The 16,775-nt window shown below is 40.4% G+C and overlaps 1 protein-coding gene across 4 annotated transcripts in view; it reads right to left on the bottom strand.

Moving 5' to 3' along the window:
• Col14a1 (collagen type XIV alpha 1 chain) overlaps positions 1-16,775 on the bottom strand; it is a 198,454-nt gene that overhangs the window by 36,965 nt on the left and 144,714 nt on the right. For all 4 annotated transcript variants that reach the window (XM_028871912.2, XM_028871908.2, XM_028871910.2 and 1 more), the window contains exons 36-40: positions 15,932-16,018; positions 14,455-14,508; positions 9,983-10,078; positions 8,697-8,750; positions 8,343-8,396 (exon numbers count right to left, since the gene is read on the bottom strand). In XM_028871912.2, the coding sequence (XP_028727745.1) occupies positions 8,343-8,396; positions 8,697-8,750; positions 9,983-10,078; positions 14,455-14,508; positions 15,932-16,018 (345 nt within the window). The remainder of the gene's footprint in view (positions 1-8,342; positions 8,397-8,696; positions 8,751-9,982; positions 10,079-14,454; positions 14,509-15,931; positions 16,019-16,775) is intronic.

Genomic DNA, 16,775 nt, shown 5'->3' with positions numbered 1-16,775 from the left:
TTCGCAGCCCTATTGAAAGGTAGGACCTGTCAGGATAGTTAGGTCATGGGAGGTCTGCTAGTGTGAATGATACACATGGTCATTATGGAAGTAGTCTTGTGATAACAATGAGTTACTCTTTCTCTATCACTCCTGTTCACTGTTCAGTGACTTCTGCCATGTTATACCTCAGGCAAGAAAGCCTCATGAAATGTGATCCTCTAGATCTTGGACTTCCAAGCCTTGAGATTCATGACACAATAAATCTGTTTTTATAAAGTATCTAGCCTTAAATTCTATTACAGTACCTTCAAAATCAACAAACATACTCAGTGCATCAGTTTCCCTCTCTAGGTACCACTATATTCCCAGATGTAGCCCACCCTGAGAAAATCTATTCACTCTTTCTTACTAGGACAGAACTCAGGCCCCCTTTCTCACCTCTCTATCTCAGGAAAGCAAGAAACTCGGTGAAATGAAATTTTGAAAAATGTGTACTCTTTATAAGATGTATTTTTTAAAGTATGTGAAGTCAGCCATCCACAAATAGACATGTTTGTTGACATGGCTTCAAGTATTTTTGCCTTTTTGATATGACTACCACAAAATACTAATATACACCCACATCCCACATTCAAATAATTCTTGCTATTAAAAACTTAAAAAGATTTTTGTAATTTATTTGGGAAATATTTGGTTATGAGTAAATTACTGAGTTATTATTGGCTTTGATTTGTCAGCAACAAAAAAATCTAACTTACAATTTGCTTTCATTGTCACTAATATTCCAATGAACATTAAATGCACTTTTGCATAAACATTGCAGGCAACTTCATTGGATATTTATGAATTTCCATTATACTTTTGCATACATTAGAGCAAATATAGATGTCTAATAAGTTTATAGTTTCTAGGCCAGAGCCTGCAGTACCTGTAGGATGAAACACACCTACCCACACCTAGATTTGTAGCTGATGTTAAAGTCAGACTCTAAAGTATATGTGTTTATGAATCTCTCAGAAACATCTTTCAGATCTACTGACTCACTATGATACTTGCATCGCTTTCCTGAAGCCTGCAATGGCAGATCACTGACATAAGTGTAAGATTCTGTAATATGGGTGATTGTTAAGGTCTCTTGATTGCTCAAGTGGGATCTGTGAGCCACCTGGATTTAATGAGTTAGTTGTCAAGAAGCGAGGGCTAGACAACCCCGTGATACATGATTTCAATCCTGTGCTCTGATTCTGGATTGCCAAGACTAGTGCTGGCCACTAGAAATAAGGCTGCTACTTGCCGCAAAGGATTACTAGTAACTACCAGACACAAAAGCCAAGCAGCCAAAAGCTACAGGCTATGCAAACACTGGCCTGGGGTAGAGATTAAAGACCAGTCCTTACACATGGCACCATGCTAGGTCTCATTGGAGAGTTTTCAGTAGCACCCACACATTAAAATTATGTGTGTATGCATAGTATATGTCTGTGTATTGATAAATGTACACATATACACTATTTAATATAATATGTAATGCAATTTAGAAAAATGTAATTATATAGATTTTTTAATATCTTACACTTACAACTTGAGATAATTAAAAAATAACACATCAGCAATATTGTGCCAAAGAACTGAATTGGGCATACAATAGACCTTGTATAATAGACTATTCAGTGCTTCCAAAACTTCGGTATAGAATCATTAAACTGTCTAAATTTAAACATTCCTAAGTCTTGCCTAAAGAGCTTTCTGCATCTGATGTCTGAGGATAAAGAGAAGGATCTGTGCCTTAAACAAAACAAACAAACAAACACCACCTGATGAGTGAGGTGGTAGATCTGTTGTTTTACAAAAATTTAAACATCTGGTCCTTCCCCGAATGACAACACTCCAAGAGGAAGGCAAAGTCCATGTCCAAAAATGGGCTTCATCAGAGCAGCTAAGAGCAGGAAACTAAATACCCCAGAAGCTCCTCCCTCTCAGATGTGAACAGATGAACTGCCATCCAAGTAAAAGGCTAAGAGGTTAGAATCACAGCTTTATGACTGATCAATTCCTACTTTATTAGGACAATAACCCAAATAGGATTCCTGCTCCCAAAGTGCAGGGTGTGACATCCTCATTGTTAAGAGTCCCACTACTTAAATGTCTTCTTGGAAGATTTTCTCAGTCACGAAACTCCACAGTAATCTTTACTTTCATAATTTCGTAGAAGATAAAGAACAATGCTGGAGCCAGAGAGATGAGCTAAACTCTTGGCTCCAGCACGATCTAGTTCTGACCATTGTTTAGTTCCTCCAACTTTTAGACCTTCTGCTTCTCTGTCTAGAACAATGGAGGTGGCATTGCCTAGCGTACGTAGATATCCTGGAGTTAAAGAATCGAACACAGACATCTGCATATGATCCATACTTGATGGTGTAGCTTATTGACATTTTAATTAAAATAAACAGCCAAGTCCCGATTGCATAAACTGTCCTCACTGTGGCTGACTGTGCAAATGTTTTCCTGAGACTTTATAAAAATCCATCTAGAGTTGGACCCACAAAGAAGAAAATCCAATCATTCTGGCTACCAGTTTTGTGGTAATAGCTTACTTTGCTTTTTCTGAGGGAGGAAGATGCCCAAGGGGCTCATTATCATGAACCTAGTATTTTCCAAAGTATTTTTTAGATGACTCTCTCATCACTGCCTAATATTCATGACAGGAATGAAATCCATCCAAATAGTTGACTCAAGTTCAATGTCTCAAGCACATTTTAAGTCCAACTCATTTCTGATGAAACGGAACATTCCATACAATACGGTCTTTGTGTACATCAAAACCACAAAATCAAGAAGCATGCTTCAAGGGTCCTTTCAAGGTAGAATCCAAGTATTAAAAAAATACATTTCCTTGACTTTTTGTATTTCTTCACCATCTAAGACATCTTAATTTACTAAGCACAGGCATTACAAAAAGTCCTTACTCATTAGGCCAGCCTGAAAAACAGTGGATGCCAATAATATTACCTTAAAATCCTATCATTAGAAATGCTTCATATGAATGAATCTCCACGACAACTCCATATAGTGCGAGATTATGTCTTTAACTGACAGATGATAAAGGTGGGTCATGGTGACATGGAGTAACTGGGCCCACACCATACAGCCTGGGTTTAAACCTGGTTACCAATGGCTGTGTGTGCCCTTCCCCACAGACCTTTTCATCCACACCCAGGTTCACCAGGTCTCAGGGGCAGAGCACACTCCACAACAGTTCATCCTTTATCGATAAGGAAGGGCAGCTACTGCTGAACCATGAGGATGAGGGGAGCAGTAGAGAAAAAGGACTCCCACATGGGTTTGCCCTCATTAAAAAACTAACACACCCTGCACACTGAGGAACTGCTTCCCGATGGGCCATAAAAGCGTTTCCTCATCATCTGTATTTTTTCCTCTCAATTTTTGGTAAAAACAAGTTGAAAGATAGGCATAATTCTAAAATTTTTCTTTGGGTGCTGGCCAGAAAAATTGAACTTGGAAGAAATGGAACTCAGAAGTATGAAAAAGGTTGTCTTTCATTTTTCTTTTCGCTGTACTATTTTTAATTCTTCCATGACCTATCTATCTGTCATCAACTTACCTAGCTCTCATTTATCAATAATCTATCTATATATGTCTATCTTTATCATCTGTCTCTATATCTTTATTTTCTACTGATCTTTCTAAATTTCTATAATTTTCTTTCTAATATTCTATATTTTCTCTATATAATCTATCTCTTTCTATTCTTGTATTTATCTACCCCTGTATCTCTAAGTATGTATGTATGTATATATGTATGTATGTATGTATGTATGTATCTAGCTACCTACCTACCTACCTACCTACCTACCTACCCACCTACCTGCCTTACATCCCTCTTCTATCTGATTTCCTAAGGACCATACAAATGTGTAGGGTGGAGACTGAGAAATCCACCACACACCAGAGGAATTTGAAGATCTCATGAAAGGCTATGTACTCAGATACCAAGAAAAGAAGAAAGTAGGCAGGGGGTGGAGGGGATGATGGGCAGGGGTGCAAGATTTATAGGAAAAGGGAGAAAAGGCCCGAAATATTTTAGCTGGAATGGCTTAGAGTGAAACCTGGATGCCTGACTGAATTAGCTGCAAATGTAAGCTTGAACCACCATTTTCAACAAGCTAGTGTGTTGGCTCTCAAGGTCGAGGCGGAAACTTACTCTGGGAAGTCTAGCTAGACTTGCTTATGGCCTCAGGCCCAGAGTTGAATAAGAGTTGTCTCCAAGAGTCCAAGATTCCCCTTGGGAAAAGCCAGAATAAGCTGGAAATATGAGGAGAGGTTATATTTTCTTTTTTATTTCTCAAGACCTCCTACCCTCTCAGTAAATTCAGAAGTAACATTGGCACCAGATTCATGAAAGAGGTCACCCTTTTCCTAAGCTACCCACCAGGTGATAGTGTGAGGTTTGGACTGTCAAGACAAGAACTGCAGAATGCTCTAACCAGTTACTCTGGTTGTGAACCCCAACCTTCTGTTCACTCTCAGTCAGCAGAGTGCCACAATTATTGCTATTGTTGATAGCATCCTATAGCAGAACAGGGATAATTGTGAAGTATTTGTTCTCAGTATTCTTTAAGTATCCCCATATCTACCACTGCCTAGCCAGATGGACCTGGTACTCCATGTCTCCTGAGAGGGTTCTCAACCTGTGTCTGTCTACTTCTTTCAAAACTAATCCCTGCAAAGTAATTCTTTTAGACCTTGACCATCCTCCAGCCTTCAGATCACCTGACTAAATATATCAGAGTCCCCCAAGTGGCTCTTCTTTAACCAATCCTTCTTCCTGCCTCCTCAGCTGCCTCTAAAAGACTCATTGTTTTCCTTGCCCAGGAGAGTAGGCATGAGATCCTGTCCTGCTTTTTCCTCCTGTAGGTGGTCTGCAGATTGCACTCTTTAGCAACTAAAAGTATTCCTGCTTTCATAATCTTCTCTGCAGATGGTAATGGGAAACTCTTTTCATGCTGAGGGTGGTAAATGGCATGGTGCAGGTGCTCAGTTATGGCTGATTGAGAAAAGTGTGACTTGTTCTTCCTTCATGCAGAGCAGCTACGTCACAGTTCCACGGCACCACTGTTTTCTTTCATGTGAATGGTATCTCCTTAATTTTGTGCCAGATGATACCATCTTCAAATACCTCTCCTAAGGTAATAATCACGGGATCCACTTCTTTAAAGGACATGTGGTTTCATACTGAATGGATATCCTGACCATCAGATTTTTAAAAGAACTCCATCCCCAGCCAAGAGGATTTCATAATCAGCATCAGATACATCCTCCAAACTTTATTTCCAAATGGAGGGAGAGGGAGAAACAAAAGCCAAGTATAGATAGCTTATCATTTTATGACAGCTCTAAACTTTTATTGTCAAAGATGAACACATGTGAATAGAAAAACATTTATTAAAAGTCTGACTTCAGATATGGATTTTAAGAGAAATAATTATAAAACCAAAGGACTCAAACACTAGCCTACCAGGTTTGGTTCCAAGCTCTTTGCCAAGACTGGGCTCTATGTGTAGATAAATCAAATAAACTCACCCAACCAAATCTTCAGACATGCTGCTTTCAGGGCTTCCTGAAGGAATCTAGCTGTGTAACCACACAGGATCTTAGCCTATGCACTTGGCCAAAACATATAAATACTTCTAGACACTCCTCCCACATGCACAAGAACCCTACATAAATCTAACTCTCAGAGAAGGCCTTCTTCAGATGCACTAGCCTAAACATGTTCTATAGCCTAGTCCATTTGGTAAACAGAAACTGCACCAAGATTGTAAACAAATCTAAACATGTTGCTAAGGGGGGTTAAGAAGAGATTTCAAATCCCATACCTATGCACCCAAAGAAAAATTAATTTTTCTTTTTCTTTTCTTTTTTTTTCCAGTATTGGGAAAAGTAGGACTCCATGCATACCAGCCAAGTACTCTACCACTGGAATGTATTTTTATTCTCCATTTTGTGAGAAGGAATCACTAAGTTGTCCAGATTGGCCTTGAGCTCACTGTAGCACAGCCCAAGCAGGCCTTTAACTTGCAGTCCCCCTGTTTCAACAGGATTCCTAGGATTGCAGACCTGTTTCCCCATTTCCATATCCTTGAGCAGCCTAGTGAGAGGAAGCCACCCATAGTCAGGACTGACAGAGGAGAGAAGTAAGTGTACTAATCCAGTGTTAGCCCCCTAAAGTGTATCAACTCCCAGGGGATGCTATGCGTGTTGAGCTTCATTGGACAAGATGTAAGTGTTTGCCATTGCTCTAATTCAGGGATTAGAGAAATGTAGGGTTCCTCCCAAGCCCTAACCAGCAATCATTTAGGAAGATAGACCCTGAAGAGACACATGCTTAGGTCACAAGACATGGAGAAATCAAGCTGGTACAGACTTAGAAGCTCCCTCCCTAGTGTCTAGCTTTCAGAGTGCTAAAAGGTACTGTGTGGGCTCTAGGGAAGAAAAGTCATCAACAGTCTGATCCAGCTGTGAACTCTGCAAGCTACATTAAAGACTGGCCTGCAAAATACACCCATTCATGCAATAGTAGCATGAATGTTATTAGGGTAACCAACTATTTTCTGTTTGGATTTAAGCCCACTCAACAGGATGGAACTCATGCCTGGTTTTGTAAACTGGACCAAGAACCCATGATGGGTAGGTCATAGACTCTAGGGGAGAACCTACTACTATATATTTAGACTAGGTATCAAAGTGTTTTATAAATATTAACCTCTATGCCCATAAATTACTTCAGCTTTTAACACTCACCAGACAAGTTTCATTTTGCAGTAAATATCAATTAATACAGATGTACAACTGGTCAAAATGCAGAGAATAATTGATTGTAGTGTTCAGATCTAAACTGAACATCTGTATCACACTCCTTCCCCCTCAAGGCTCCAGGGACATCATGGAAGAGGGAACAGAAAGATTGGGATAGCCAGACATTGGGGAAGACTGTTAGAAAATAATGTTTTCTTGACATGCCAGGGCTGTGGTACATATTAACTCACAGCAGCTGTAGTTGCATGCATAAGACTTACACATTATCAAGCCAGTCAGAATGCCAACATGTTTGGTGGAGGGGCTTACAGAGCCCCACTCCTAGCTGAGGGGCTACTGGGAGTTGATGGATGCTGGGGAAGAGACAGTTTTCTTTAGGGATGTGGCCTCTGTTGCCCATGATCCAGTGAATGGTCCTATACCCATGCATATCCCGGCCACACTAATTGAACTCAGTGGATTCAAACAGGAGGCTATGAAGTTGGGATGGAGAATTGGTGGTGAGTATCTGGGAGGAGTTGAAGGGGGTGAAGTAGGGAAATGATACAACCAAAATATATTGTGTACACAAATGAAATTACCAAAGAATAAATAAAAACATTTTTTTTAAAATAAAGACATTTTTAAAAATCAGATAGCTTTTCTTTCCCTTGAAAACATAGTGAGTGAATTTTTATTTCCTTCATGTTAAAGTTCAAAATTTTAGGTTAAAAAAAATTAATATTGTGAGTAAATCTGACTGCATTTCACAATAAACTTGCATTCCTATACATTACACAGGCATGTAGTTGCTGATTGCAACAGTTTTCTTTTCCTCATCCACCTGGTCACCTCTGTCTTTCAATCAAGCAGCAGCCTAAATGGCCCCTCCTCAGAGAATCCTCAGGTCCTGCCAGCCTGGTTTGATTTTCCATTCTTTTGTCCTAACAGAAATCTGACCTCATCATAACACATGACAAAGTTTTAATTTTCAATTTCCCCCAATAAATTATAACCCTCCAAACCTGCCTTAGTGAAAACTTGTCAATGAAACAAATGCCATTATTTCAACGTACACCTTGCTTAATGATTTTTGTATGTTACTTTGCGGCTGTCTATTTGAGCTGGTAAAAAGAACAGATAACTGAGACATACTAAACCAATGGAGAGTCCTTTATAAGCCACACTACTTAAATTTCCACTTACGTGGCTGTTACTTTCTTTTAGGTCTGTACTTCAAGGATGAAACAACGACAACAAAAACCTAGAAAAACCTACTAAGCCAATAGATCCAGTTCAGCGCAAATAAGAATCAGGCTTGGGAGCACTCGGAGCTGAATGCTGCCAACTGGGGTAAGTTTGATGAAAGAAATGGACATAGAAGACATGGCTGAATGGAAATAACTACGTAATAGACAGAAATTAGACTGACAAAAGAAAATACACAAACCCTAACTTGGTGCCCATATATAAAAACCTGTCTGCAGCAAAGTGACTAGGCAGGAAGTCTACCTTGCCAACAACCGATATTTGCAAATTCTTACCCTCTGGCCTGGAGAGCCATCACGTCCTGGTGAACCCACACCTCCAGGGACACCCTAGGGTGGACAAGAACAGAAGAGAGTCAGAGTTACGGAAACAGCTGGTCTGCTTCCCTGGGACAGACCGCAGTCTCAGAACAAAGCCATTGGCACAATGGGAACCCCCTTGGGACACAAAACTGCAACCCAGAAGTTCCTACTGAGAAATAAATGTTCCCAGTCTCAATCAGTATGACTTCCAGACCAGTCCATGAACATGGGCAAATGTCATTAACAGACACCCCTGGCAAGGTCACAGCTGATGTCAGAAGCTTCAAGCTTCTGTCCTTGGCAAAAGACTAACAGCAAAAATAATACCTGTGGACCAGGAAGGCCAGCATCTCCTTTGTCTCCTTTGTCACCTGGCATACCCTGAGTGCCCAAAAGTACAGAGTTAGTTCACAGACATAAGTTCTCAGTTCATCCATCCGCTGACAAAATACTGTCAGTGTTTCAACAGTAAACTGCCTTGGCACTAACACCCACATGTCATATTTCACTTCTCACATATGCTAAGCCATCCATGTAAACATTCCTACGGAGCTGGATGTCTATGTCCAAGAACAATTCCAACCCATCATGTGCAGTCCCAGATGGCCAAGCTGATAATGCTAACACATGTGGGGACGAGTTGAATATTTAAATGTTATTTATAGTTTACAATTTAAAAATCACATACATTTCAATGAATTAAATTACATTTCTTTTCAAAGATATCCAATATTTCAAAATAGTCATTTAGTGCCCACAATCTAAACTCTAAAATCCACTCAGTGAACTATATTCTACTGGAAAGTAGAAATAGGGAATCATAGGGTGGCTTTTATTCTTCTGTGTTCACAATGGCTACACATCAATAATAAATTGGTATAACAGTTGTTACCTTCTAGATGTTAAAAGTTTAGTCAAGGGCTGGGGATGTAGGTCAGTGGGTAAAGCACATGAGGACTTCCAAAGTTTGATCCCCAGTGCCCATATTAAAAATAAAAATCTGAGCATGGTATCACATGCTTGTAATCCCCGCACTGGGGTGGGGCACTGGAGACAGGTGGGGGTCCCTGGGGATCCCTGGACAGGCAGCCTAGCCTATTCACCACATTTTAGGCCAATAAAAGCACTGTCTTTCAAAACCAAGGTAGATGACTCCTAAACATGACACTCAAGATTGACCCTTGCCTCCACTTGCATACATGCACACCTGCACCTGCATTCAGTACACCCACGAAATGTGCACGGTATATGCACATTGTGCACAGTATATGCACACACACACACACACACACACACACACACACACACACACAATGATTTTATGAAAGAATTTAGATGGACAAGCAAAGGCTGTCCATGTTGGCCCTGCCATTCTCCTTAGGTGCAATCCTGTGGGCATGCTTACGCCCTTTCCATTTACCTGTCTGTCAAAAGACCACCATCACTGAGCAAATAATGGATTGTGGGTTGAGTTAATGAATGGTCAGCCAGTCATGTTTTCCTCATGGACTGGGACTCATTGGTAAGACACAGAATATAAAAGCTCATTCTATATGCCTTCATGGAGAACAGATAACAATAAAAACCCATCTGAATATGTGCACATAACTCACAGGCATGCCTTGAATGGACAGACCACTGGGTCCTTGAGGTCCAGGGGGGCCCTGGGGTCCTGCAGGACCTGTTTCCCCCCGAGGGCCTTCTGGTCCCTAGAAGCAAGAGAGAAATGTTACTCTAGAAGTTAGATCCTCTAGAATCCGAAAGACATCTTTGCGTACAACACTTATTTCTTAATACAACTTCTAAATTATGAAATGCTCAGAGGGTAGCAAGGCACCAAAAGCTTCAACTGATTTACCTCCCAGGTAAAATGTCATCAGTAAGCCATCAGAACAAACACACCAGGATTTCATCAACTATATTTATTTTGTTTCTGCAAATAAGAATGCTATGCCAATTATGTGAGCAAGTAATCCGCCACAACTGCCCAACACTTCCCCAAGAGGAAGCACTGCAGGACCACCCTCCTGGTTTAGGAAGGAATCTGGATGAACAGGCTCTTCCCCATCCTCCCTGCTGCCAGTTCCCACCTTGGTGGGGAGCCTCAGCCTCTCTCTGAGAACTCCCCCCCCCATGCCTGTTTCCTTCCCCCACCTCCCTGCAACACCACAGTGCAGTTCTGCAGCCACCAAGCACCTCAGCTCCCAACCATCTTCCCTTTATCCAGGCCAGAGTCAGACATCCCTCTCACATCAGTAGCTCTCACTTCTTTCAGACCCTATTGGGTTTTAAACAACTCAATGAATAATCTTAGACTCCAAATATCTATTTTTGCTCAATGTCTTCATCCTTGTCAAATTTCTTGATGACAACAAAAGCTATCCCTATATTAAATTATGATCCGCTGTGCCTGGGTAGCGTCCTATTCTGTGTAGTGGACATGCTACAACTGTGCAATTAATGCAGTACCACATGGTACTTCTTCTCCACACATGCATGTGCAATATATCAATCCATGGTAAGACCATCTAACTCCTCAAATGTGTGTGTGTGTGTTGAAAACATTGAAAATCCTTTCTGCTAGCTTTTTGAAATAGAAAGTATGTTATTGTTACCTACAGACCTTATTATGCAGTGGAATATTAGAAGTTATTTCCCCTGTAACTTACATATTTGCTAATTCTGTCTCATTCTTCATCCCCACTCTTGAGCCTTGGGTAACCACTATTTTACTCTTAATTTTCTACAAAATGTTTAGATTCCATATATGAATAAAATCATTCATGACTTTCTCTGCCTAATTTATTTCATTTAATATAATTATCTCTAGGTCCATCCATGTTTTACAATTGACCTTCTTAAATGGTTAATTAGTACAGGCATCACTTTTTCTTATCCACTCATCTTTTGATGGACAGTTGGGTTGTTTCCACTTTTTATCTATAGTGAGTTCTATTGCAATAAACACAAGAGTACAGATATCTCTTCAACATACTGATTTCTTTTTTTTTTGTGGTTTTTCGAGACAGGGTTTCTCTGTGTAGCTTTGCGCCTTTCCTGGAACTCGCTTTGCAGACCAGGCTAGCCTTGAACTCACAGAGATCCGCCTTGTTCTGCCTCCTGGGTGCCAGGATTAAAGGTGTGTGCCACCACCACCCGGCCTGATTTCTTTTGTATTTATAATTTCAAGTGTATAATTTGTAAATCGTCTCAAATGTGAAATTGCTCAGTGGATTTCTTGAGACAAAGAATATGGAAAAAATGCTAATGGGGTAGACTGTAGATAGGTGATCAGGACAGACTAAGTTTCCTCAAGATTTAGTGTATAGGCAAAAATCACATGGAAAAGTCCAGAAGCTGAGGATGCTGGCAAAGTCTGACCTGTGCAGACCACAGAGTGCTGATGACATGCTTGTAGATGAAGTCGTAAGATCATGTTGAAAGAGGCTGGAAAGACAGGTCAGTGCTGAAGGCCCTGTCTGCTCTTTCAGTGAATTCAAGCGTGGTTCCCACTCCCCACATAGTAGCTGTGTGTACTATGTCTGTAACAACTGTCTGTAACTCTAGTTCCAGAGGACCTAGTGGCCTCTTCTGCTGTCCATCAGGGTAAGACATGCACATGGTGCATAGATGTGTATGTAGGCAAAACACCCATATACAAACCAATACAATAAAATTAAAATGAAATATTTTTTAAACTCTACATTGAAAGTAGAAATTGATTAAAATTACATGACAATTAGAATGGAGAGGGAGAAAGCCTGGGAAAGAATCTGAAAAAAGCCAGAAAGTTAGTGCCAGAACAAAGAGAGAATGGCAAAGAGGAAACAAATTCCAACAGAGAGCCAGCCAAATGAGTCAACTACTGCAGAGATCGCAAGGAAGATAAACATTAAACAGTAGCCCATGGAACTAGTCACATGTGGTGACTTTAGTGAGAACAGCCGCACAGGACTTGGAGGGGGATGAGAAATCACACGTGATTTGAGAAGTGTGTAGGAAATGAGACTGTAGAACACCAAATGATAACTCTCCTTATAAGGAGCATGCAAGGTTTATGTGGAAGAGGCCTAGAGCATTAAAATTGCAATGTGCTTGAGAAGGGGCAACTTACAAACACCACTTAGAATGTTGAACAGTAATAGTCTAGTACTACATCATTTATGTATTATTGGTGAGTAGGGCAGAAGGTAAGTGGCTCATTTTATTCTTTACAATATAAAACAAATAGACTAGAAGAGACCAGTGACCACTGCTTTTTGATCCAAATTCTTATCATCTACTTGGTGTTAGAAATGAAAAAAGATTACATATTGGGAATTTCACTACATGTATATATGCATGTATGTGTGTGTGTGTGTGTGTGTGTGTGTGTGTGGTATAGTTTATCTGCTCTCATACTGTTCACAAAGGTAGCTATGTGATACTCTGCTATCCAAAATCTACTGCATAGCAGTATCCTTTGTTTGTCAAAACTGCCACACAGAAATAACCATACTGGTGACAATCCTGTGGGAGTAGATAATTAGAGAAAATGGGTTGCCTTACAGTCACCAAATATCAGAATTAATTCATAGTCATCATTAGAACCGTTGTCCACTGAGAATGTTGGGGAAATTATTGGGGTCTTGCTGAGGGAGGCCCTGAGAAAGAGAAGCCAGAAAGCAGAGGAGCTCCTGGGCTCCGCCATGGGTGACAGAGAGAAAGAGCCAGAGCAGCCCTGTTGAGAGGGGACATTCGGTTCTAGCCTTTCTTACAGCATGGTAAGAGATGGGGCCACGTAAGGAACAGCGAGCCTCTCTCAGAAAATGGAACAGATAAACCACAAAGCATACATCCCATGGTCTTTGAATTGGATAATACTTGATTGATTGTCTTCAGCTTTCTTTCATTTACTTCTTTTTCACGCTCACATCTTGTCCTACCTTGTATCATCTGTTTCCAATTCTAAAGTGGAACTCCTCTTTAGTGCAATGGTCTCTTCTATATGAATTAATAGTATGTGGAATTAATGTATTTGAAGCACTAAATCAGTAAGACAGGTGCTGTGGAAACCATGAGAAGCAATGTCACAAGAATGAGATGGAGAATTGAGTTAGAAAGGACCTGGAGGAGCTGGAGAGACGAGTCAGTGGTTAAGAGCACTGGCTGCTCTTGCAGAGGACCTGGATTCGATTCCCAATACTCACATGATGCCTCACAACCACCTATAACTCCAGTTCTAGGGGATCCAGTGGACTTCTATTCTGGACTATTCTGGACTTCACAGGGACTGCACACAAGTGGTGCACAGACATACATGCAAAACACCCATACACATAAAATAAATCTTTTAGGAAGGAAGGAATGAAGAGCCATGAATATGATGCCAACAATGACCAAGCCATGGTCCATGGCTGAAAGTTTTAAATAAGCATAAATCCAGCTCAGGAAATTAATCTCAGAACAGATGTGTAGAATCAATCAGAAAGTCAAGGCACTGCACATAGATCAGTTAAAGATTTTCCAGGATCCAAAGGGGAGAGGATGAGGCCTGAACCCAATTAGTAGCTGGGCTTCTGCCAGTCCTTAGGATGCCTTTGTGCGAAGGAGAAAAATGTGTGTTTTGATGTGGGCTGCATGGCCTGGTCAGTTTGGCTGACTGATGCCTCTGCAATGCATGACCTGAAGCATCATACTTGGTGGCCTTGGGTACTGAGAATAGAACTCAAAGCTAGGTGTTTGATTATATATAGTGCAAAACTGGAAAAGGAATCCAAAATGTGGGAAATTTCCTGGGAGGGACTGAGGCTGAATTGTGATTGTGTGATCCTGCTTAAGATATTTCTGTTACAGATGCAGAAAGAGAAGCACCTTACAGACCTGTATGGCCACCTTGTAGACTAAGCCACACAGACACTGGCATTCTTGTCTGTCCCAAAAGTCTTTCATTTGACTGAGTTATTAAATACTTAATAACACATCTGCATTAGAAGTAAAAATTGTAGACATGAGTGTCACAAATGCATAAGATGCTATCAGTCACAAGGTAGTCACATCTAACTCCAAAGTGATAACTAGTAGAGACAAAGAGGGAACACATTACCTTCGGCCCCTGTTCACCTTGTTGGCCTTTGGGTCCTCGGAGTCCTGGACCACCCTGGCAAACAGATGTTAAGTATTAGCTCAAGAACAAATCTCAAAACAACATACTTTATTCATCTGTCTTCATAATATGGGATTAGGTCACTGCTATTTTATATGAAGCCCACACATTGTGTACCAGTAAATGTTCATCACGATCTTCAGCTGGAAACTCCCCACCCAGTTCTGGCCCTTCCCGCAGATCATTTCATAGCCTCAGAAAAACCTTTGCTGCCAGGTCCTTTTAAACCTTAAAAATCCTTATATGATTTGTTTATTTAGAGCTTTCTATAACGCTACTTTGGTTCACATATAAAAAAATAAAATACTCAGTTGGCATGGGATTATGTGTGTTTTATACCATAACTTCATAAAAGGCCAATGAAAAATCAACAATTCAACTCCAACTATTTATATAGAAATAAAAGTAATTTACTGTTTCTGAAATTACAATCATTTGTTTTTCTTCCCAAGATGTTCTGACATATCAATGCACCAACTGTGCCATTTTAGTGGAAATTTCCTTTATTAGACATATCTATTTACACAACAAACATGTGAATATATTCTTTATGTATTTGTTCACATTTGTAAACACACATCTACATACAATACATGTGTCCTCTGAATATTTTAATTGGCTAACACATTTAAATAAATCTGTTTGTCAAAGCAAATAAAGAATTATAATAAATAGAAAAGAGCATCACTAGATCACCTTAAAAATGAATACAGTGTAGATGGTGTCATTCAATTTACCTAGGTTTTGCTCCTACTAAAGTCTGTACAGACAACCTTGCTCTATAAATGGAGAGGTGAACAGTGTGAGTGTGGGTGACACCAGACAACTTCTTAGTTGAACAAAAGGACTGAAGAGCACTGAAACTGACTTAACACTCCCCCTGTGTAATTCCAATTTATTTCAAGAGGTGCGCCGGTTTACTTGAAAATGGCTCAATAGCATCAACAGAACGCATATACATCTTTATACAGAGTGGGCAGCAAGAAGATATGCCAATCTTGTTGTTGTTGTTTTGGTTTTTTTGAGACAGGGTTTCTCTGTGTAGTTTTGGCGCCTGTCTTGGATCTTACTATGTAGACCAGGCTGGCCTCAAACTCACAGAGATCCACCTGGCTCTGCTGGGGTTAAAGGCATGTGCCACCATCACCAGGCCGATATGCTAATCTTATAAGCAGGGGTCCAAGGACTGACACTCACACTGAAGATAAACCACGGTGGCTTAAAGGGAGGACTTTGCACATAAAGCAATGGAAGGTTGATGGCATGGTCAGAAGAGGATCATCTTGTAGATGTGTCTAAGTTTACTTAAGATTAAGTGGGTAACAGCCCCTTAATTCAGTAGGCAGCACATGTGAGACCCAAGGTGATGGCATTAACGCTATTGAAGAACATTCAAGGCTGAGCTAGCAAGACTTACTGGGGGGCCTGCTGGTCCTAGGGCCACTTCGTTAGTTTCTGAGCAAGAGCAGGAACGTGGAAGGTCTGGGCAGGACTCTTCATCCCTCTGAGTAGGGAAATAAAGAGTAGTTGTGAGCAAGACGGTCTATATAAATGGCTCTATTAACTCTAAGAAAATACTTTAGGAGGTGTTTTAAAATTTTAAGTGAACATTATACTATAAGGTTCCCAACTGCACTATGTCTTCCGTAAGGAGGCAGCATGGACCATAGGTATCATTGATTATCCTAACTTTAGAGGGATTTGCTGAAACTGGCTTAGAAATCCAAATGAAGAAACAAAGAAAAAAGAGAGCAGAGGATACTTTGGTTTCTATCTAATTCATCTAGAATAGCAATGAACTAAAGGCCTTCAACACTTTCATTACACGACATCATTTTTCTGTTTTAAAGAATGAAAGAAACCTTGTTGAAAGGCTCAGTCAAAACTACTGTTTTAAAAGAGTAAGAACATTAAAACAAAGAACTACAACTGTTGAAGCACATCTGTGTCCTGTGACAATTCCACCAGGGTTTGTAGCTGAAACTAAGAAAACACTGTGGGCCTGAAGCTTTAGGGTAGGGGTCCTTCTTCTCCTCTCTTAGGATATTTACTGACAGGTGATGTTAGAAAATGATTGGTAATGTCAGGCTGAATAAATCCAAGTGAGTTACTCCAATGTAGAGCAAGGCAGCACTCCTGGTAACCACCTTGTACAGTTTTTAAATATCCCGTTTGGAGCAGATGCCAAAAGGACCTCGGCACTATAGGACTTAGCGTCCACCAGTCCCATTGAGTAGATGGGAAGGGGCTTCATCATTTGA

The sequence above is a fragment of the Peromyscus leucopus genome, chromosome 20 (assembly GCF_004664715.2).
Source record: "Peromyscus leucopus breed LL Stock chromosome 20, UCI_PerLeu_2.1, whole genome shotgun sequence".
In the NCBI taxonomy this organism is placed as follows: Eukaryota; Metazoa; Chordata; class Mammalia; order Rodentia; family Cricetidae; genus Peromyscus; species Peromyscus leucopus.
The sequence above is the reverse complement of the archived record's forward strand: the minus strand, read 5'-3'. Positions and strand labels throughout refer to the sequence as shown.